The 22,987-nt window shown below is 39.9% G+C and overlaps 1 protein-coding gene across 1 annotated transcript in view; it reads right to left on the bottom strand.

The window, feature by feature from the left end:
- nf2b (NF2, moesin-ezrin-radixin like (MERLIN) tumor suppressor b) overlaps positions 1-22,987 on the bottom strand; it is a 74,249-nt gene that overhangs the window by 8,451 nt on the left and 42,811 nt on the right. The window contains exons 11-17 of the mRNA XM_072589556.1: positions 22,729-22,803; positions 20,220-20,333; positions 19,976-20,098; positions 18,554-18,771; positions 15,813-15,915; positions 14,314-14,441; positions 10,876-11,035 (exon numbers count right to left, since the gene is read on the bottom strand). Coding sequence (XP_072445657.1) covers positions 10,876-11,035; positions 14,314-14,441; positions 15,813-15,915; positions 18,554-18,771; positions 19,976-20,098; positions 20,220-20,333; positions 22,729-22,803 — 921 coding nt within the window. The remainder of the gene's footprint in view (positions 1-10,875; positions 11,036-14,313; positions 14,442-15,812; positions 15,916-18,553; positions 18,772-19,975; positions 20,099-20,219; positions 20,334-22,728; positions 22,804-22,987) is intronic.

Genomic DNA, 22,987 nt, shown 5'->3' with positions numbered 1-22,987 from the left:
AGAAAATGGAATGTTCAAGAGTTCACCAATCCTTACAGAACTTATGGCATTCCCATAGACAACGCGTAAGAGTGCCAACTTCTATTTTACATTTAGGACACATTGGGGATGCTCCTGCCTTGAATTTTGCAAATCGTTCAGGTGCCATATGAGCCCTATGGAGTATCTTTAATTGAATAGCCTAAGTTCTATTACAAATAGAGATCTTTCTGGCATTTTCCCAGATGTCCTCCCAAATTTATTACCATATTCCCACACCTTGTAATTTCTCTAGTCAAGTACATCAACTAGCTACAATGACAGAATGGTTTGCACCTTACCAAAAGAGCTTGAAGTGGCTAAACATCTTCTCAAATCCTGGCAAAGTTACAAGATAAACATTCAAAACATCAGTGTTAAATTTAGAAGTTATCCAAGGTTTCCCTTGTTTGCTTTACAATATTGGATTTCTCCAATTCTGAAATTAATGCAGAGCAAACCAGTTTAATGAATGGTATGTTTGTTATGCCTACTAGTATTTAAGTAGAATAACCTTAGCATAAACACTGCACTCCATTTCCCAAAATTTTGTGGAGTTTTTTGTTTCTCAAAGAAACACAGATTTTCATGGAAGAGATGCCTCATAGTACAGTAATACAGTAATCAGAATAGTTGAATACCTATAACCCTCAGCCTTCACAATACCCGTGCTAATTCAATGGGATTGGTGCATTTCTACAGCATTATACAAAACACTATTTTCATTCTTTCTTGCATCTTCTGAAAATAAAATACAGATATGTCTAATATGGTGGCTGACATTTTCCATTGTTCACTTACTGCGAATGCCAGAAATTAATTTTTTCATTACTGAATGCAATTTTTGTAGAGATGAATGCTTAGAATATGATAACCTTACTTTACAAATTTGAGCACACATCCAGTTGGTGTAGACTTGTAGCATTTATTTATTTATTTTAATGCAAATGAACCATGCTAATACTGGCAGGCATCTTTCAAACTGGTGATGTTGGCAAATTACCACTGTAATTCCATCTGCTGCGTTTAGATTTATTACTTTTTTTTAATGATTGTAAGTACAAGCACACTCATCCTCCATGCAAAATTAAAACAGCAAGAGCAAAGCTTCACACATTATCCCACAAAAATCTACAGCCTTCAAATAAATTATTGTTTACCCATGGGAAGAAATTATTTTCTTCTATTGAAATTGCCAAGTGAGGCTGATCTAATGAGCTTCAGGCCTACAGCAATGCTGCTGTAAAACAACCACCTTCAAAGAGGAATACAGCAAGTCTGAAGTAAGTTGGCTTGCCTGCCAGCTCAGTGATACAAACAAATAAATTCTTCTTAAAAGGAGCTGGAAATGATTTGAACTTTCGTAAAATAAAATGACACTTTTTTTATAGGTATTTTTATTGAAAAAAGAAAATTTTAAAGATGTTTTACAAAATTACAGAAGTAGTACAAACAAGTATAAACATCAATATAAAATTAAATAAGAGAAAAAAAACAAAAAAAAAGAAAAACCCAACTAGTTACTAATCTATCCTACGAACAACCAAAACATAAAATAGGATATCATACATTACTAGCAATAAACAACGAAATAATTAAATAACTAGATACATGCTCAAAATAGATTTACATCAAGTCATAATAAAACCTGTATTTATATTTATTCTTCCTCTCGGGGGTCCCGAATCAGCCAGAACCATTACCAGCTGCTAGACAAAAGCCCTGGACAGTATGGCCGAGATATCTGTGTCGAAGTAGTTCAAAAAGGGCTGCCATGTTTTATAGAATAATTCCGTTTTTTGGTGCACCACATTTGTGAGGAAGTCAAGGGAGATATATTCCATGACTAACCTGTACCAGTTCGAAAGTCCTGGAGGGCTTTCAGCTACCCAATTCACTAAAATATTTTTCCTTGCACAGAAAGAAAGAATGGTAAATAATTTCCTCCTGTATACATCCAGGGAGAGAAAATCTGAAGAACCCAAAAGCAGGGACACTGGATCCAATCTAATCTCCGTACCCAAGATCTCTGTCAAGGCATTCGCTACTCAGTCCCAATACATACAGAACTTATGGCATTCCCATAGACAACGCGTGAGTGTGCCAACTTCTATTTTACATTTAGGACACATTGGGGATGCTCCTGCCTTGAATTTTGCGAATCATTCAGGTGCCATATGAGCCCTATGGAGTATCTGTAATTGAATAGCCTGAGTTCTATTACAAATAGAGATCTTTCTGGCATTTTCCCTTATGTCCTCCCACATTTCTAATGAGACTTCCAACCCTAATTCTTGATCCCAGGTTTTAAATAATCGTTCCATATCCTTAGATACGTTATTATGTCATGAGTAATAAAGAGTACTAATCCAGGGGGGCCCCATCAGCCGTAGCGCTCTCCTTTCCCTATCCAATTTGTAGGGATTAATTATCCGTGCCGTCTTTTTTTGTATATAATCTCGTATTTGGAAATACTGAAAAAGGTCCCTGTTAGGCAGTCCAAACTTCTTGTGAAACTGCTCAAAGGACATCATAACCTCCCCATCGAACAGGTCTCCCAAGCAGGAGATACCTCTGGACTTCCAAGTTTTAAATGTAGCGTCTGTCACCCCTGGCTGGAATCCCAGTGCTCCCACTATAGGAGTATAAGGGGAAGTTTTTTGCAGGTTACCCTCATCTTGTCGCATTATCCTCCAGGCTTTAATTGCATTTAAAACAATAGTCCATGATAGCTGTCATCTTGTCCATAAATAAAAGGTTGATGAGGGGACATTTTGCTTGGAAGGTCTCAATATCTAACCAGATTGATTGTGGGTCACAAGGGACCCAATCAGCTACATACGATAATAAGGAGCTCAACTGATACCTCCTAAAATCTGGAAAGTTCCATCCTCCCCTTGCTTGTGGGAGCTACAACTTTTCTAATTTGATAAGGGCCGTTTATGATTCCAAATAAAGGAGCTGAGCCAGCCGCAAAGCTTAAGTAACGCCTGTCTTGGCAGCATCAGGGGGAGCATTCTCATAGGATATAGGAGACAAGGTAGAATATTCATCTTAACTAAGGCTACTCTGCCTAACCAGGATATTGGGAGATCTCCCCAGCACCGAGGGTCCTGTCTTATTTTCTCTAATAAGTGCACGAAATTAGCTTTATACAGCTGACCAAATACTGGGGTGATAAAAATACCTAGGTACAGAAACCTTTTCGTGATCACCGAAAGGGGAAGCAAGATCCGTCCCGTAAATTGGATACACTGGCAAGACCTCCCAACGGCATGGTCTCAGATTTCATAAAATTGATTTTGCAGCTTGAGAACATACCAAATAAATTGATCACTTGGATTAGGCGGGGCACAGATATCAAAGGATCACTTAAGAAGAGGAGGACATCATCCGCATGTAGAGTGATTTTATATTTGCCCGATCCAACCCTCAAAGCCATTATGTTAGGGTCAGTTCATATAGCTTTCGCCAGTGGTTCAATCACTAGCGTGAATAATAATGGTGAAAAAGGACATCCCTGACGACAACCCCAGCCAACACTAAAGCGATCTGAACTTAAACCATTGGTGATCACCGCTGCTTTGGGATCATTATAAAATACTGAAACCCATTTAGTAAATACCTTTCCAACATCGAACCTTTCCAGTGTATAAAAAAGATATGGTCATTCTACCCAATCAAATGCCTTCTCTGCATCCAAGGAGACAGCAAAACCCGGTATTGTTCCCTGTTGACAGGCTTGTATCATATTTAAGACCCTTCTAATATTATTAGTTGACCTGTGGCCCTTTATAAACCCGTCTAGTCCTCTTTTATGATGTATGGTAAAACCCTCTCCAATCTTAATGCTAACATTTTAGAAAGAATTTTGAAATCCACATTTAGTAAGGATATGGATCTATATGATGAGCAATCTTCTGGGGCCTTTGCCTTTTTAAGAATAAGAGAAATTTGCTTCTCTCAACGAGGGCGGGAGGCAGCCCTGACTATGTGAGTAATTATCCATACTCATGAGTGGCCCGGCCAGTTCCCCTATAAATTCTTTATAGAACTCAACCTGGAATCCATCTGGTCCAGGCGCTTTGCCACTCTGAAGCTGCTTAACCGCATCGAGTACTTCCTGGGTTGTCAGGGGGGCATTCAAGATCGACACCTGCTCTGAGGTTAAGCCGGAAGGGCCAAATTTTTAAAGTAGGATTCCATCTTCTCAGTTCTATCTTCACAGTCCTGCGATTTATACAGTTCAAACTAGAACTTTCTAAAGGCTGTATTGATCTTTTTATGATCACTAGTCAAGGTACCAGCACTTTCTCTAATGGACATAATGGCTTGAGGAGTCTTTTTCTTTCTAGCAAGGTATGCTAGGTTTCTGCCAGGCTTGTCACCATATTCAAATAATCTCTGCTTTGCGAATAATTTTTCCCTCTTTGCTGTTTGGGTAAGTGCGGTATTCAAGGCTGCCCTAAGGGCTGTGATCCTTTGTAGCTTAGTAATGGAAGGCCTGTCAGCACACGCTGTCTCAGCTGCCTTCAAGCAAGCTTCGAGCAGGGGCTATTGCTCTCCCTTTTGTCTTTTCTGGGTCGCAGAATATGAGATGACCAAGTCTCACACATATACCCCTGAGTGGTCTCCATCATCATTGACGGGTTACTGGCTGTACCTGAATTAATTTCCCAGAAGGTTTTGAATTCCTGCGAAAAATACTTGATAAATTTGCTTTCCTTCAATAAGGAAGGAATCCATAAGCCAATGTCAGGGGCCCATCCAATCATCCCTAATCTTGACTTCCATATGTACTGCAGCATGATCAGAAATAGCTATATTACCTATTTTACAAGGCAGAATGGAATTCAAAAGGGTCGAGGGGGCAAAAAGCATGAATTCTGGTATGACACTTGTGTGGGTTAGAGTAGAAAGTCTCTACCCTGGGGGTGAAGGCACCTCCATACATCTCCTAGCCCGAGCTCCTCATTCAGACCCGCCAGTTATCTAGATCTCAGAGATATACCTGTAGTGCTCTTCGGTATCGTATCTGTCTCTGGGTCCATAATACAGTTAAAATCTCCTCCTATAATTGTATGGCGGACTCCAAAAGCCATCAACTTAGAGAACGCTTCCGTTACAAATTTAGAGGGATGCACGGGGGGGGGGGGGGGGGGCAATAGAGATTCAAAATTCCATATTCCTCTCCATGTATTAGGGCGTTGATCAATATATACCGTCCAGACTTCATCTTTTATCTGACTTAACATTTGGAAAGGAAGATTCTTCCGAATAAGAATGGCTACTCCCCTATTTTTTGAACTGAAAGATGAGAAAAAAGCCTGATCAAATCCGCCCTGTTGTAGCTTTAAATGTTCTTTGTCAAGTAGATGTGTCTCCTGTAAGACAGCTACATCAACCCTTCCTATTTTGAGACTTGATAATATCTTTTTCCTTTTGATTGGTGAATTACTCCCCTTGACATTCTAGGTGCACCAACTAAGTGAATGGCTAGCCATGATCGTCCAGGCAAGCCCGAGACCCCCCAGGAGGTAAAACCCCAGTCAGAAAACCTTGAATAAAGACCGTAGTAAGTTCACAAATACAAAAATTCTTTAAAACATTTAAACGAACACAATTAAAAGCTATTCCTAAGTAAAAAAAACACAAAAGATATTTGAAAGGAGACTTTCCCCCTTTCTCCCAGGGGGCATAGCTACCTATCAATAACCCCACCATAACTTCTCTTAGCTAGGGTCCTGCTCTCGGCCCAGGTATTATAAAGTGGAGTAGACAAATTCAAACATTTTATAAAACCAAAGTTAAAAGTGAGTAACTCTGGTCCGACCCGGGCCTGCATATTGCAACCTGGGGGGGGCCCGGTCCCGACTCCAACTTCAACTTCAATAATTGTGGAAGCCATCGCTCCAAAAAGTCTATAAGCAGGCCTTCCTCTTCCTGTTCGGCAAGGCCCAGCAACCAAAAACTTTTCTGACAGCCCCGATTATCGAGGTCGTCGATGCGCTCCGCCAGGGTCCGGATTTGCTGCTCGAGAGCCCGGACCTGACCTATTGACAACTTGGCAGCTGTCTCCAAGGCTGCGGCCTGTTGCTCCGCTGCTCAAATTTTTCAATTTCTTGGTTGGTCATGCATCTGCAGCATGACTGAGATTGACTCCCACCTGGACCGGGACTCCTCAATGAAGGCATCGATCTTCTCTTGAAGTTTGCTGATCCCGGAGATCAGGCTCGTCTCAGCAGGTAAGTCCCCTGAGGTGGCCGCAGATGTCTCTGCTGCTGGGGGAGGAGGTGGGGGAGGGGTCCCTGTCTGTTGTGAGCTGCGTGAGCTTTTGCCCTTAGTCATTTTACAAACAACACCAAACTATCCAAGTTTGATGTAAAATGACTGACTATGCTGGGCAAAAGCTATTTTAAATGATTTAAAGGGTGAGGTGAAGGCAGGTACCCCACTTTGCCCGAGTCTTAGGCAGAGCACTACAGACTCAGACTTACTGGGTCGCTACCATCTTGAATCTCCACTGACACTATTTTTAAAGTTTTGAAAAAACATATGTAGGCATACTCTGGCCAAAAGTTGACTTTCCTTTTCTGCTAAGAAATGCTGTACTTCCATTTTTTGCTGAGAAATCAGCGGATTGTATTCGTTGGGTGCCCGTTCTTTTTGAATACACTATGTAGGTGATTTTCCTCTGCTCTGTGTAGTTCCTCTGTGCTGCAGTATGTGGTGGCTCGTTGAAATAATGTTCTAACGCAGCTTTGTTTTTGGGTGTTTGAATGATTGCTTCTATAGCTCAGTATTTGGTTAGTATGTGTTGTTTTCCTATAGAAGCTGGTGTGAAGTTCCCCACTGGCTGTTCACTTCACTACGACATCTCGGAATGGCAATTTGTAGTTGTTTTCCTCCTCTTTAGTGAATTTTAAGCCAGTAAGGGTATTATAGGTGGTCTTGAAGGTTTCCTCTAATTTGTTTCCTTTAGTGATGACAAAGGTGTCATCCACACAGCGGATCCAAAGTTTGGGTTGGATGGTTGATAGAGCTGTTTGTTCGAGTCTCTTCATTACTGCCTCTGCTAAGAACCCAGATACTGGAGATCCTATGGGTGTTCCATTGGTTTGTCTGTAGGTTTTGTTGTTGAAGGTGGTGGGTGGTAAGGCATAGGTCCACTAGCTTGATGATATTGACTTTGCTGATGAAGTTGGTGGTGTTTGGTATATGTGTCTTTGATTCATCTAATAATGTAGTCAGTGTTTCCAGGTTGATGTTAATTGATGTGAACAGGGCTGGTATGTTAGAGGAGACCATTATTTCATCCTCTTCTATCTTGATGTCTTTGATGGTCTTCAGGAATTCTTGGGTGGAGTGGATGGAGTGGTGTGAGTTTTCTACTAAGTGTTTTAGTCTTTGGTGTAGCTCCTTGGCCAATCTGTAAGTTGGTGTTCCAGGTAGTGAGACTATGGGTCTGAGGGGGGCTCCTGGTTTGTGAATTTTGGGTAATCTGTAGAAGCGTAGCATGTTGGATCCGTCTGGTTTCATTTTTTGGAAGTCGGCCTTATTTATTTGTCCAGATTTCTCAAGTTTGGTAGCCCACATGGTAGTCCACAACCCCACCAACACACTAAAACAGCAGCTAATGAATTTTAAGGACTCTCCACAGACAACCAAGCAAAACTAATGTCATTTACAAAATACCTTGCAAGAACGGTGACAAATACTACATTGGACAAATAGGCAGAAAACTAGCCACCAGAATATATAAACATCAATTAACCACAACAGGATATGATCCTCTCTCACTAGTATCCTTACATACGGATGAGGAAGGACACCACTTTGACTGGGACAACACATCCATCCTAGGGTAAGCCAAACAGAGACACGCACAAGAATTCCTAGAAGCATGGCATTCCAACCGTAACTCTATCAACATAGACATTGACTTGGATCCCATTTGAGAAAAAGAAGAGGAAATGATGCCACAATGAGGATCTAAAATTTGAATTTAGGCTGTTGTCAGAAGCAACAAGTATATGTTCACTCTGAGAGTCAAGAACTCTCCACGTGTAAATCAAGGGTAACCTGGTGATGGGATACCAGTCTCTGTATCATTTTCCAATTTTAATTTTCATGACTCAGCGCTCAGTCTCTTCTCCCTGTACCTGCTTCTGTTCAATGGAAAGCAGTGAGTTACACAAGAGGGCAAGAACAGGTAAAACACCAAGTTGACATGTTTTGGGTTCAGAGTCAATTAAGTAGACCAAGGAGGTAGCAACGCACAAGAAGGTGGTTTCTGAGCGATTAAATTTTTTATATAAATGTAAAATTAAAGATTAATTCTTTTCCTACAAGAATCAAAATGATGAAATCTTTAACGTTACTGTTGCAAGTTTTACTTTATCAAATAGTTCAGTGCTATTCTGCTTTAACATTTTTAAATCAAAGAATTATCAAGTTCATTACACAGATACATATCATTTGCCAATCAATTCAATTATAGTGTCATTCCATTTGACACGAGGTTCAATCCTAAGATTTGAAACAAAGTAAACAGCCAAGAGTTGAAATCACATGGCTAATCTAAAGGAATGGTGGGCTGAAAACTACATATTGTAATCAAATTTCAACCCAACCAACGATGTGAGAGATAAAAACATCATAATGCCCGTTATGCACAAAATATTATGGCAGTAAAAATGAAAGTGTATAAGAGAGAGGTGCCGAGTGTTAGATAATGTAACCATAAATAAGGAAATAATGGTGAAATAATGGTTAAATGGTGGAGCTCAAATTCATGTATTCTAGGATGCTGATGGAAAGCAGAGTGTATAACTACAATGTTTCAAGCATCTTCAGAAATCTGAGGATGCAATTAGAAAAGTGCAGTAAAGGAAATGCAGTGAATGTTTTGTGCATAAGATTTTCAGAAGATATTTGATAACAGCCACATGGGATGAAAAGGATTGGGGAATCAATGGTTAAAAGTCTCTATTTGCAATAATGATTTGCCTTACAAGTTTGAAATGGCAAATTATTTGCCTTACAAGTTTGCAATCACAGTAGCCATGGGAACATGAATTAAAAGAATGCAGGCGCCTCTGCATAACCTTGGAAATGTTCCTGTATACGCTTCTCCCTATTACTAGGACGAGGCTGTTGTAATTTTAATCAACAGAACACTGTTAACCGCCTTGCTTTATCTACTTTTCACTTATAAGAACAGTACCAGATGTAATAATATTTAAGTCAATAGTTTGTTTTGACTTATGTGAACAACATCAGATGTACAGTAGTCCCCCCATACCCGCATGAGGATACATTCCAAGATCTACCACGGAAGCTTGAAACCGCAGATAGGTGTGAACGCATTCATTTAAATGGGAAATGTACCTTCTCAGCAGCCTCCTGGTCCCTGGTTCTGGAATGTTCTCTATATGTTTGGGCCACAGTAAACCACGGGTAACAAACCATGGAAAGCAGACTTGTGGATTCTGGGGTTGCTCTGTAGTTAAATTTAAATCAGCTGCTTTGTTTATCTACCTTTGACTTATGAGAACTCTACTAGAGGTAGTAACATTAAATCGTGGGGGAATGAGAAAAAGTGAATTAGTCACACACATAAAGACTACAATATATACTGCTTTCAAGCTAGAGATCAGAGATCTGTTAATGGTGTTCTAAGAGATAGCTTGACTGCTACTCTGGGGTATCGATCGCCAATCTCTCGCCGACTTAACTGAAATAAAGTGCATATTGAAATTGAAACCTCTGTGCGGTCCGAAAATGTTTGAGTCAACAGGATGCTAATTGATAAGATTTGGGCTTATGGTAGGAGTGTTGCAGCATTTATAGAGATTGGTTGAGGGACAGAAAACAGAAAACAAATATAGTAGTGCTTAAAGACGATTTTTCTGACTGGGATGCTGTAAACAAAGCGTAAGAGCACAATGCGATAAAGTGCATAAGTTACAAAACCAGCTGAAATATTAATTTAATTATTTGGTGCATGATTAAACGGAATACTAAGAATGTTCGGTGCTCCAGCTTGGAGAGAATTGGAGCACAGAACAGACAAGACATGCACACTAATTAATAATTTCCTATTTACCAGACATAAACGGGTGCATTTCAGACTTTACTGATTCCACCAAGTTATGTTGGTGAACTACTATGAAGAATACAGATGATTAGAATATAGGTTAATCCAAGTGGCAGATGCAGCTACAAATATATGAATAGCAGAAACTAAAACAAGGAGTGTGTGCAGGAGCATGTATATAGTATACACTAGACATATATCTATATTCACCTATATGAACAGATCTCACATGGTCTAGCTCAGGGTTAGTTAAAGGGTACTCAAATTTCAAGGTGAATATACAAGTTCATAACAAACACGAGGATCTTTAGTGGCATTGCTCATGATTTAAATAACATCTCTTTCATAATTATGCACCTAAAGGTGCTGTTGCAAGAATAACATCACATGATCAATTGAGTACAATGTCTTTGGATTGAACAGTACAAGAATAAACAGTCACCACCTCTTCCACCCATCTACACCAAATACACATTTTAAGCTAAGCCAAATTAGCAGCTAAATAATGGTTCAACTCTGATCCATGTACACATCACAAAGCTAAATCTACCCCACGCAGGTTACCCTCGCCTTGTTTTCATTTCTCCTTTTCAATGAGGTACTAACTATTTCCTATCCATGACACCTACTGCCTATAGCTGTTTTTCCCAGGTCTGGCTGTGCTATGCCTTAGTTCGCTACTCCCAGCAAGCTGAACATAGAAGCTATGTACATGTTAAAAAACACAAAAATGAACATACTCATGAAAGAAAACTCACATTACTGAGTGGTGTGTAAGTATTTTCATCAAATTCCATAGTTTCGTTGGTAGGGATGCCCATGTTAGCATGCCGTTCTTCTAGTTTCAGAGCTTCGATTTCAGTCTTTAGCTCCTTCAGCTGTTCTTGCAAATGTTTGCTTTTCTCCATGTATTCCACACTAAGGAATTCACACACAATGAACGTTAAAAACATTGTAAAGGTAATTTTATCTCAAAAGACTGCCTGGTATATTGTGAAAAATATCCCTGTTGTCTTGAAAAGAAAAGCAATTTCATAGCTACAATCCACTGGTGACTACTCATATCCTGATTACCATCTATCTAGCTTCTCTTCTCCCCTGGCAGATTATCAACAATATAAAAGAAAGAACTAAGATACTAGAGATCTGAAACAAAAACAAATTGTTGGCAAAACTCAGTAGGCCCGGCAGCATCTGTTAGAAGAAAGCAAAGTTAACATTTCAAGCCCTGTGACTCTATGTCATAACGAATCTGAAGACGACTCACCGGACTTGGAACAATAACACTTTTTAATTCATCTGCGGGATGTAGGCGTTGCTGGCTGGCGGTGACCTGCCTTCTTGAAACTCTGCAGTTCACCTGCTGTGGATTGACCCACAAGGTCATGAGGGATGGAATTCTAGGATTAGACCCAATGACAATGAAGGAACAAGGATATATTTCCAAGTCAAGATGGTGAGTGACTCTAGTCACTCACCAGCTTGCATGTGGTGATGTATCCAAGTATTTGCTGCCCTTCTGGATGGACTAGGTCATGGGTTTGGAAGGTGCTGCCTATGGATCTTTGGTGAATTTCTGCAGTGCATCTTGTACATAGTACACACTGCTGCTACTGAGTGTTGGTGGTGGAGGGTGTGGATGATTGTGGGTGAGTCAATCAACTAGGTCACATAGATGGTGACAAGCTTCAGTATTGTTGGAGCTGCACTCATCCTGGCAAGTGGGGAGTATTCCATCACAATTCTGCCTTGTGCCTTGTAGATGGTGAACCGGCTTTGGGAAGTCGGGAGGTGAATTATTTGCTGCAATATCCCTAGACTCTGACCTGCTCTTGTAGCCATTGTGTTTAATATGGTGAGTTCAGTTGAGTTTCTGGTCAATGGTAACCCCTAGGATGTTGACAGTGGGGATTTCAGTGATGGTAACACTACTGAATGTCACGGGGCAGTGGTAGGATTGTCTCTTATTGGAGATGGTCATATCCTGGAATTTGCATGGCACAAATGTTACTTGGCACTTGTCAGTCCAAGCCTGGATATTGTCCAGATCTTATTGGATGTGAACATGGACCATTTCAGTATCCGAGGAGTTGCGAATGATACTGAATATTGTGCATTCATCAGCGAACATCCCGGTTTCTGACCTTATGATGGAGGGAAGGTCATCGATGAAGCAGCTGAAGATGGTTGGGCCTAAGACACTACCCTGAGGATGTCCTGGAGCTGAGATGACTGCTGTCCAACAATCATGACCATCATTTGATGCGCCAGGTATGACTCCAACCAGCTGAGAGTTGGAGTATCTGCCAACTCTGCTTTCTTCCCAGATGCTGTCAGACCTATTGAGCTTTGCCAGAATCTGTTTTGTTACTACCAACAATCCCTTTGTATACCTCCCCTTTTTTATTTGTCTCTCTTTCTCTCTCATCGCCCCCCACCTTGCTCCATCCCCACCTATCCACTCACTCATTCCCTACACCTCCACACCCACCCACCTTCCCAAACCAACATAAATACCTTTTCCTGGCTGTTTCCAGTTCTCAAGAAGGGTCAATGGTTTCAAAACATTAACTGTGTTATCTCTACACAAATACTGCCAGATCTGCTAAGTTTCTCTAGTAATTTCTGTTTTTCTTTGTTTTGCATTAGTAACCCTATCAATCCACATGGACAACAACAGAAATACTAAAGCAAAGCTAAATATGGGACAGCTAAACACTAAAATTACAGAATTAAACTCACTGCAACAAATCATTCATTTTCAATGCACAGCAAAATCACAGTACAGATGCCACAATGCTGTGAAGTTGCAGCATCATTTCACTTCTTTCAATGCCAATATAACTATTCAAGAATTCCCAAAGTTACTATAAGCCTGCAATGGACCTGAAACCTCAAACTTTCCTTCAAGCAGGGGGAAGTTTGCGAAGTGGAATAAATCACTGAATGTGTCAGTCTGGCAACATTTGAGGAGGTGTGTGATGCAGTTGAACTTGGCCCATTATGTCAGTCTTTCCCCTAAATTCAAAAAGGAGCTCTCACTGACTTCTTTATCACTATCCAAGAACTGGCTTTTAAATACAACATTTAATTATTAAATTTTGCACCATTTGGTAACTGTATATCAATAGAATGGATAAAACCACAGTGTCAGCTTCGAGCAATCTAAAACTGCCTCCTGTCTACAAAATCATCAAGAGGATCAACATCATATTAAGTGGAGGAAGCAACTCAGAGTTGGAACTGGAGGCTGAGTGCCTCTGATCAAGGGCTTAGGCCAAAATGTCGATTCTCCTGCTCCTCGGATGCTGCCTGACCTGCTGTGCTTTTCCAGTACTGCACTCTGAACTAGAGGCTGAGGCTAAGGGAAGTCTTGTCTTTATTCACAATAAATTTGACATACCAATGCTAAGGACTGATGTCCAGGAGCAAGTTGTTGAACATCACAACATTTGTTTCTGTCTTTGTTGTGTGCCACACATTTACTTTTCTACATGCTGTCTCTCCCAGCCTCTTCCCATTCTATCTTGTGCTCCCTGCCATGTGATTTTTGAAAAAAAGTTATAATATGCCCATCAAGAATTACAATGACTGAATAGCTTTCAAACAAATCCTTTACATATCATGCAACCTCTAACAGAATGTTTTGGGCACATTCCTTTGTGGTAATCATTGAATATATTACATTCAAGTTATAGCATAGAAATAGACCAGTCAGTCCAACAGATCCATGCTGATGATAATGCTTCCATCCGAGGAGCAGGAAAATCGACATTTCAGGCAAGAGCTCTTCATCAGCTCTCATGCCTCTTTTTCCTGCTCCTTGGATGTTGCCTGACCTGCTGTGCTTTTCCAGCATCACTCTAACCTTGGCTCTAGTCTATCTGATAGCAAGTTACATAACTCTAAAATTAACCAGTTGCCTGGACTATTTTGACAACAGTGGTCAAGCTGTGTTTACACAAGGTCCTCAAGCAGGATAGCTTTATGGTAGAAAGTATCAGGAATTGGTAATACTGTAGTGTATTCCATTGGGTGATGGGGAGAAGGAATGGTACCAACATCTGAAAGCAAATATCATTAACTTGGTTGTATAATTATCTGTGATAGCCAGGGGATAACACACCTGTACTGTGTTTGGTACCTATAACCAAACTTGAATGGCAACTATGCAAGAAACAAGTATAAAAACATACCGTTCTCGTTCTATTTCCATAGAGAGTCGCTTCATATCTGTGTCTTTAAAGTCAAATTTAAAAGATCCAGATTCCAGGTTCAGATCACCAACATCGGCAGGTTGATGAGCAGAATATGAAGTCGTCGTCTAAATTAAACAGATTCAAATATTGAGCTATCAGAAAGGGCTTTCATTTTCTGACTTTGAAGGAGTTGAGCTGAAGGATCTGATTCCATGCTGTATGACTTGGATCTTTGTACTGCCATTCATGATCTCAGCCTATCAAAGCCAAATCATGACTTCTGAAGACATTTAAATTTATGGATAAACTGTAAACTGTCACATTAGTTTTGCGAAGATATTTGTTTGAAGGCTGCAAAGCATGGAAATATCAAACTTCTCATTTCAAGGTATCTATGGGGACTCCAAAGTAAAAATGTCTTTAAACTGTGCTTCAAGAAACTAATGAAAGAATATTAGTTAAAACTTCTGTTTTATTTTTGTTCGCGAGCGATTTGTTCTTAAAGTGAGAGAAATTGTTTTAGATAGTGGAATGGAAATAAATGCAGTACCAGAATCATGAGATTAGATAAAGTGAGTGGAGGTAAATAATGCATTCAGAAAAAAAAAACAGGTAATTAGAACACTATGGAGAAAGTGAGGACTGCATCCTTGTTCTGGAGGGATGGTGAAAACATGGCAGGGCTGGGAGCTAGGACCTGGTGTGGGGCTGGAGCTGGGAGTGGGAGGGCGGAGATCGGGGCACAGACAAAGAAGGGCTCATGCCCGAAACATCGATTCTCCTCCTCCTTGGATGCTGACTGACCTGCTGCGCTTTTCCAGCAACACACTTTCAGAATTAGAACACTATGTTAGTTTAATTCGGTTAAAAATCACACAAAACCAGGTTATAGTCCAACAGGTTTATTTGGAAGCACTAGCTTTCAGAGCGCTGCTCCTTAGTCAGGTGGTTGTGGAGAATAAGATTCTAAGACACAGAATTTATGGTAAAGGTTTATAGTGTGATGTAACTGAAATTATATGTTGAATAAGACCTGGATTGTTTGTTAAGTCTTTCAACTTTTAGAATGACCATGTTGGTTTCAGTTCTTTCATATGTAAATTGCAAAACTTTTTTTACAAGTAACATTCTCAGGTGAACTTTAACAATCGGTGTCATGTCAGCCCAGATAATGTATTCCATACCTTCAATACAGCGCTCTGAAAGCTAGTGCTTCCAAATAAACTTGTTGGACTATAACCTGGTGTTGTTTGATTTTTAACTTTGTATACTCCAGTCCAACATTAGCACCTCCAAAACATTAGTTTAACTAGTATTTTCTTCATCCGGTACATTTTAATTCCTCTGCTACAGTAACAAGGGATGACAAAAGTATGTTTAATAGTACAATATTGCGTCTATCAGTGACAATTTCTGGGTTCTCAGAAAGTGCCACCTGAAGCAAGTAAATCTCAATAGAATGTTTGGATAATTCAGGTGACTATTTCAATACACACCGGATAACTAGGTTTTGTAATCTCCAACAATCTGTGCTTGGCTCTTCTCTCTGCCTCTCTGGCTTCATTTAAATCCTGCTTCAGTTGTTCTGCTTCCTTGGATCTAAAATAAAGACATTTTAAATAATGTGACAAATTTTTCAAGAGAAAAAACTTAATTTCATGAGCAAGGCAGCACCTCACCAATGCACTGCTTCAAGGAATAGCAGAAGTAGACATTGTACCTTAAGTCTCCTCTCAATCTAGTGAGAAGGCATTATAAAGGCCTTGGGACAAATCCACAAAAGAGGAAAAAAAACAAAGAAACTTCAAGTCATGTTGAATTATTCTCAAGTACCTCCAGCAAAAACACAGAAGCTTGTTCCACCATTCAACTAAATTCATGGCCAAGTGAGCCTTAACTCCACTTACATACTTTGCTTGCATATTCTTTAAATCCTTGGCTCAAACAAAAGTGCTTCCTGACCTCAATCCTGAATGGCTGAGATCTGGTTCATATATTCCTTTTTTGGATTTCAGTACCAGATGAAATTGTTTCTCTCCATTTATCCTACCAAGTACATGACTCATCTTAAAAACAAGAAGTAAATCATTTCTTAATCTACTATTTCTCATGAACTACAAATAGTCCTCATAATTCAATCATGTTAACACATGAAGATTTGCAGTGTGTTGACTTCCTGTCTATTATGAGTGAATAGCATGTGACAAAGGACACCCATACAGGGAGAAGTGCTGTATGGAAAAACAGATGTAAAATAACAAGTCTTTTCAAAAGTATAATGAATGACTATGTTCCAACAAGTCGTACCTAAAATCCCAGATCTGAAGTAGAAATGAAACAGGTTCAGACACCACTGAATGTTTACACTAGAGTTCTCTAGTTTTCTAGCAAAGGTGGTTAAAATTACAGAACAGTTCAGTAACTGTTTGTTCTCTACCTTGAAGTATTCTGGTATTTCAAATGTGAAGGTCAAAGAATATTTTAAAGGCAGGGGTGGATAGATCCCTATTAAACACGGAAGGGGGAGGTGGTTATCAGGACTAGGTGAGACTGTGAAGTTCAGTTTACATCAAATCACTATAAATCTTATTAAATGGTGGAACAGGCCCAAAGGGGCCCATATGGCCTACTCCTACTTCTAACTAGTATATTCATATATTTCACCTATTTTTTTGTTGCCTCTGTTTCCTGGTACAAGACCTGGAAAATTGCTGCTCAGCTGTGGGAATATACCTACATGATCTGATCTATCAATATTTAAGTGCTTGAAGGCCTACAGAGGTGCATTTGTAAAGATCATAGAATAAAAGGGTATGGGTCCAGCATTTAAAGCTCCCATAAAAACACCTTCTGATTTTATCAGGCTCACAGATCATTGAGGTTCACAGGACAGAAGGAAGCTATTCAAATTCAGTGAGATAGTATAACTATCACAAGTTCTTCCTGGTGTAACTTTGTTTTCCAGATAGGCGAATCAAGATATATTCCATCAATGACATTCATGGCACCAATGTCCCAATATTATCCCTTCTGTCCAAAGCTGTCTTGAGTGTTTAACAAATACTGTGAACCTAGAAGAACACTGCACTTCTGTAGGTCCTTGAGCACCTAATATGGACAGACCAGATCATCAATATGTTGCAGGTATATATCCACACGTAAGCCCCAATTTTCCAGCTCTTGTACCAGGAAACAGAGTCAGCACAAAAAAAGTGAAACATATGAACATACTAGTTAGAATCAGGAGTAGGCCACATGGACCCTATAGGTCTTGTTCCACCATTTTATAAGATTATAATGATTTGGTTGTAAACCCAACTTCACATTCCCACCTACTCCTGATAACCTCCTCCCCATTCTTGTTTCACAGGGATCTATCCAGCTCTGCCTTAAAAATATTCCAAGGCTTGACTTACTTTTTGATGAGGGAAGTCCAAAGACTCAACTATTGATTTGTTTTGGAACAAGTTTATGGTACAAGACCTGGCAAGATGGCAGACACTCAACGTTCCATTCCTTCCGCTGCTATCCAAACAATGAACCGCTGCATGAGTAACTACACATACTGCTGTCTGTGAAACGGGGTGAGGCTGGGAGACAAGGTGGTAATAACTTATAGTGTGCATTATAGTCTTCCTGTTCGTAAGTAATTTAACCCTTTTTTATCCTTTCCTTGGGTTGTTAAACAAATCATTTACATCTTGGGATCTAAATGTTACATGGGAGACATACCTCAGTTAAAAGCCTTTCCCTACTTCTTTCAAACTTATTTCAGGTGAAACGTGCAGAGATTGAAAAGCATTAGCCATATCTGAAATCCCACTCAAGGTGAAAACGATTCTGGAGGTGCTACTATCTACCCATAGGAAAGACCAATATTAATTGCATTGGGTTTGCAATCAACATAATCACCATGTTTCTTGCGACTGATCCTTCAGGATTTATGGTTTTCATAAACCCTTTTCAGTTGCTCATTTTGTAATATTTTTAGCCTGTTTCTTCACATTTGATACATACATTTGCCAACTTCCTTATTCTAATTGATCTTATATTGAGCCACTCAGCAAAGGGTAAGCAATGGTAAAAATGGAAAGAAAGCCTGATAACTTCAGACTTAATGCTAACATTCAATTTTAGATTTTTTTCTTCCTCCTGAGGGTTTTAAATAAAATCTACATGACATTTGTCGTTTATCTCCTGTGCAAACTTACTGACTTGAAAATGCAATTTAACCAACCTCCGCTCCGAGTCCTCCACTAACTTGACAGCTATCAGCTCAGCTTCTCGCATCTTCTGTTCAATTAGACGTTTTTCCTCCTTCGTCTTCAGGGCTGTGACCTCCAGCCTATGCCTCTCCTGCTCAGCTTCTGCAGCTTTCTGAGCAAGCAGTTTGGCTTCCTCCTCTGCAATCTGTGCCTTCTCAGCAAGTAAATCAGCTGTCTCCTCCGATCGGATCTGACAAATACCATCAATTTTTTAATGAGTAACAATACTTCTGACAAAACCTAAGACGTTCAGTCCATGGTCAATTACACTTCTTTACTTTGGTTATGCCAACTGAATAATTAAAACTGGTTACTTCTGGCTGGAAGGTGTAGAATGCTTGCATTCGATCAATGTTAACATTGTGCTTGGACAGGAAAACATCACACAGCTCATGTTCAAAACTGATTAATGGGCCTTGCTGTTCAATTTAATTAAAACATCATGTGACTAACACTGAGAATTTTAAGATAATATTAAAAATGACAAGTGAGTCAAAGTTCTAAGGGCCAGGGTCAAAAGTTTGCAGTTACTGCTTACACAATACTTTCTCTCATCTGTTTCAAAATATTCTGAGGATGCTAGTTGCCCCTCAACCCTCCACTCTCCCAAAATACCTCCAGAGCCTGCTGACCTACGCTCCATTCAACTCCCTCCCAACTCCTGCAGCAGAACCAGCAGTGGCCACTTCCCCTGGTGTCACTAAATTTTCTTTGGCCATGACCATTTGCTCCTTAATAAATATCTGCACAATAATTAACTAAGCTCTTTCCCATCTTTCTCAGGCTCTTAGAGACTTTTATCCAATCTCCTACAGTATACTACATTCAACAACAATGTAATCAATACATTAAATTAATTCAATTTAGATTTTACACATGGCTTCCTTAATTTCATGCATTACAGTCACTGAATTTTGAACGACATCAATAGCTGATGGTTATCAGTTTATCCTGTCTGCACTGCACATTATTGCCAGACTAATATCACCTTAGTTCTCACTACATGTGTATTTTAAGATTAGATTAGATTAGATTCCCTACAGTGCGGAAACAGACCCTTCGGCCCAACCAGTCCACATCTACCCTCCGAACAGTAACCCACTCCGACCCATTTCCCTCTGACTAATGCACCTAACACTATGGGCAATTTAGCATAGCCAATTTACCTATCCTGCACATCTTTGGACTTTGGGAGGAAACCAAAGCACCCAGAGGAAACCCACACAGACATGGGGAGAATGCAAACTCCACACAGACAGTTGTCTGGAACTGGAATTGAACCTGGGACCCTGGTGCTGTGAGGCAGCAATGCAAACGACTGAGCCACCTTGCCGCCCCAATTGACAAATATAGACAATATTGTAGAGTACCAAACACTAAGAGAGTGAACCCACCAAGGCTTCATTGGCTAGCCTTGACTCATCCTGTAACTGGTAAAGGCGTCTCTCTAGATCTTCTTTTGCTCGTTCAGCCTCCTCCCTCAACTTTTTTTCTCTGGCTAATCTTTGGCGTTCCATCTGAAATCGTAAAAACAAATCCACATTTTAAAAGAAAATAGTTTGCATTGCACTGATGGGCCAATATTACGTAACATAATTTGTGCATATTTTATACACGTGAAGGTAGAACAGATTTCACCTTTTTTCTGGCTTTCTCTTCTCTAGCTTGAGCTTTCATTTGTTGGACTTCAATTGAATCCACTTTTCTTCTTCTCATGAACAGGTCATGATTTCCAATACATAACTGTAATATCTGAAAAGAGACTTCACATTTATCTAGTAGAATGAAAGCACTTCACATCTTTGCACCACAGAACACACAGATGACTATTTTTGCACTGACTAATTTCCTTTCCCTTTACAACAACTGCAGTAGAAATTTAAGAATTCTCATGGCAGCTTTGGTGAACAATCTGATCAGCATTTTAAACACACGGAGCCAGCCACTCCTTAATCAGGCATTTGATTTACTTTGGGAATCTGCAGACTCTGAAAATTCAGATGAAACCATGTTTACTTGCCACCTTGACTTCCATCACACTCTGGGTGTCAGGAAAGGAACCAATATAAGGTTTCTAAGCTCTGTTGAAGAGTCATCTGGACTCAAAATGTTAGCTTGCTTTCTCTACATGGATGCTGTCTGACCTGCTATGATCTCTAGCAATTCTTTTCAAAAGGTTTATAATGATTTAGAAGCACCTTTCATTCTAGGTTTCAAACGTACATTTAATTAAAGTGCATCTCTTAAACAAAGCCATTTCGTCTCCATTAAGATTAAAATAAATGAAAACTTATTATTTAGTCCTAACATTTTTAAATGATTGTTCTTACAGGGACAGTAAAAAGAGGCAAACCAGATTAGCTCTAGTCTTGAGCTATAATTACACCATAGGTTAAAGGCAAACAAAGTTAAAATGTCAGTCGCTGTTAAGAGTACCACATGTGGGGAATACATCGACTTTTAGATTGAGATCTGAGGCACAACAGGATCTGGAATGCCAATTTATTTTCCCAAAGCTGACTCTCATGTAAGTAAGAACAGATACCAGAGACTGTAGCTGGCAAAGAAAAGATCTTAGACTTAGAGTCTTTGGCTGCACTTCATGATTCCATGGCCTTATGTTTTGATTTCATGAAAGAAACCACACAACCATTTGAAATAACTGCCATCTATATTTACTCTTAAAGTTACAATACCATAATAAACTGTGGAACAACAGTAACTGAGAACACCAAACTATGATCTACAAAGCCTGCATCTTTTGTTCATTTCTCTACAGTGGTGCAATTTGGATAACATATGCTGGGCAAGAGAAAAAGCTGACTAATTTATACCTTTAATGTATCTATACACCCTCAGATGTATCCTTGGCATCTCTTGGCAGGACAAGGTCACTGACTCACACATCCTGAAGCATGCTGATTCCATTGGCATACATTCATTTCTAAGCCAACTATGTCTTTGCTTGCTCAACCACATTGATCTGAAGGATGATGGCTGCATACACAAATGAAGTGATGGCCCCCTGGTACTATCACTAGATTATTTGTCCAAAACCTCAGCTAGTGTGCTGGGGACCCAGGTTCAAATCCCACCATTGCAAATAGTGTAATTTAAATTTAATAGTTTGTTCTTCTAGGTTACGGGGAGAAAGCAGAAAAATGGGGTAGACAAACCTATTGCCCATGATTGACCCAATGGGCCAAATGGCATAATTTCTGATCCTATATCTTATGCTCTTATGGATTGTGCAGGAAATAGGACAGAGTGTCAATACCTCCTGAGCATCCAAACTCCCTTTACCAAGAACACTTGCAGGCAAGAACAGTTATCGGCATGGTGGCTTAGTGGTTAGCACTGCAGCCTCACAGTGCCAGGGTCCCAGGTTCGATTCCAGCCTTGAGTGACTGTCTGTGTGGAGTTAGCACATTCTCCCCGTATCTGCATGGGTTTTCTCCGGTTGCTCCGGTTTCCCCCCCCACAGTGGTGCGCTTTGGACAACATATGCAGGCCAGGTGAATTGGCCATGCTAAATTGTCCGTAGTGTTAGGTGCATTAGTCAGAGGGAAATTAGACTGGGTGGGTTACTCTTCGGAGGTTGTCGTGGACTTGTTGGGTTGTAGAGAATCTAATCTAATCTAAGATATGAAGATTGTAGACACAGACGCCAACATCTGGGAGACAGTTCCTGATGACTGCAAAGTCTGGACGTTGATTGTTTGAAGACTGTTGGATGAGGTGAGCAGAACTAAAACTGCAGTTGGCAAAACAGAGGCCAGCAAATTGTGTACTTTTTCAGCCCATCAACTTCCTCTGTAGCAAATGCAGCAGAAACTGCCATATCAGAGAAAGGCTCCTGAACTACACGGGCAATGCAGAGTTGACCATTGTGCTGCAAACCATGACTTCATGAGATGGAAGACATCATTATTGGAACAAACAAGTTAAATTAATAAAATTATGAAATTCAAACTTCCAAAAGTACAGTGGTTACATGCTTACAGTGGCAGGGGACACGTGTGCTCCAAGGTGTTGTGCAACAGTACCAAGCAGCAGAAACAAGAAAAACAAGTGTGGTGATTACAGAGTAAGGTAAAAGCTGTACACTTAACCTGTCACAAAGAAAGAAACAAACAAATAAACTCACCAACTTGTTCACTCGGAGTTGTGAAGAGTAGAATTTGAAAACCTCTGACTTTTTATCTAAGGGTTTGATAGTAAACTGTAAAAGCAAAAACAAAGTTTGCATTAAATTTGATTTAAAATTGATTATTTTCAAAATATATCATTATTCTGGGGGAAACATGGAAAGTTTTGTTCTGATCTCTGGGTCATGCAAAAATATTCTCTGTAGTGTATTAAAAAGTGCTTAAGTGTTTGAAAACTCCTGCTTCGGGTTAATAGTG

Source organism: Chiloscyllium punctatum, chromosome 19 (genome assembly GCF_047496795.1).
Source record: "Chiloscyllium punctatum isolate Juve2018m chromosome 19, sChiPun1.3, whole genome shotgun sequence".
NCBI lineage: Eukaryota > Metazoa > Chordata > Chondrichthyes > Orectolobiformes > Hemiscylliidae > Chiloscyllium > Chiloscyllium punctatum.
Note: the sequence above shows the minus strand (reverse complement) of the source record. Positions and strands in the feature narration are given on the sequence as shown.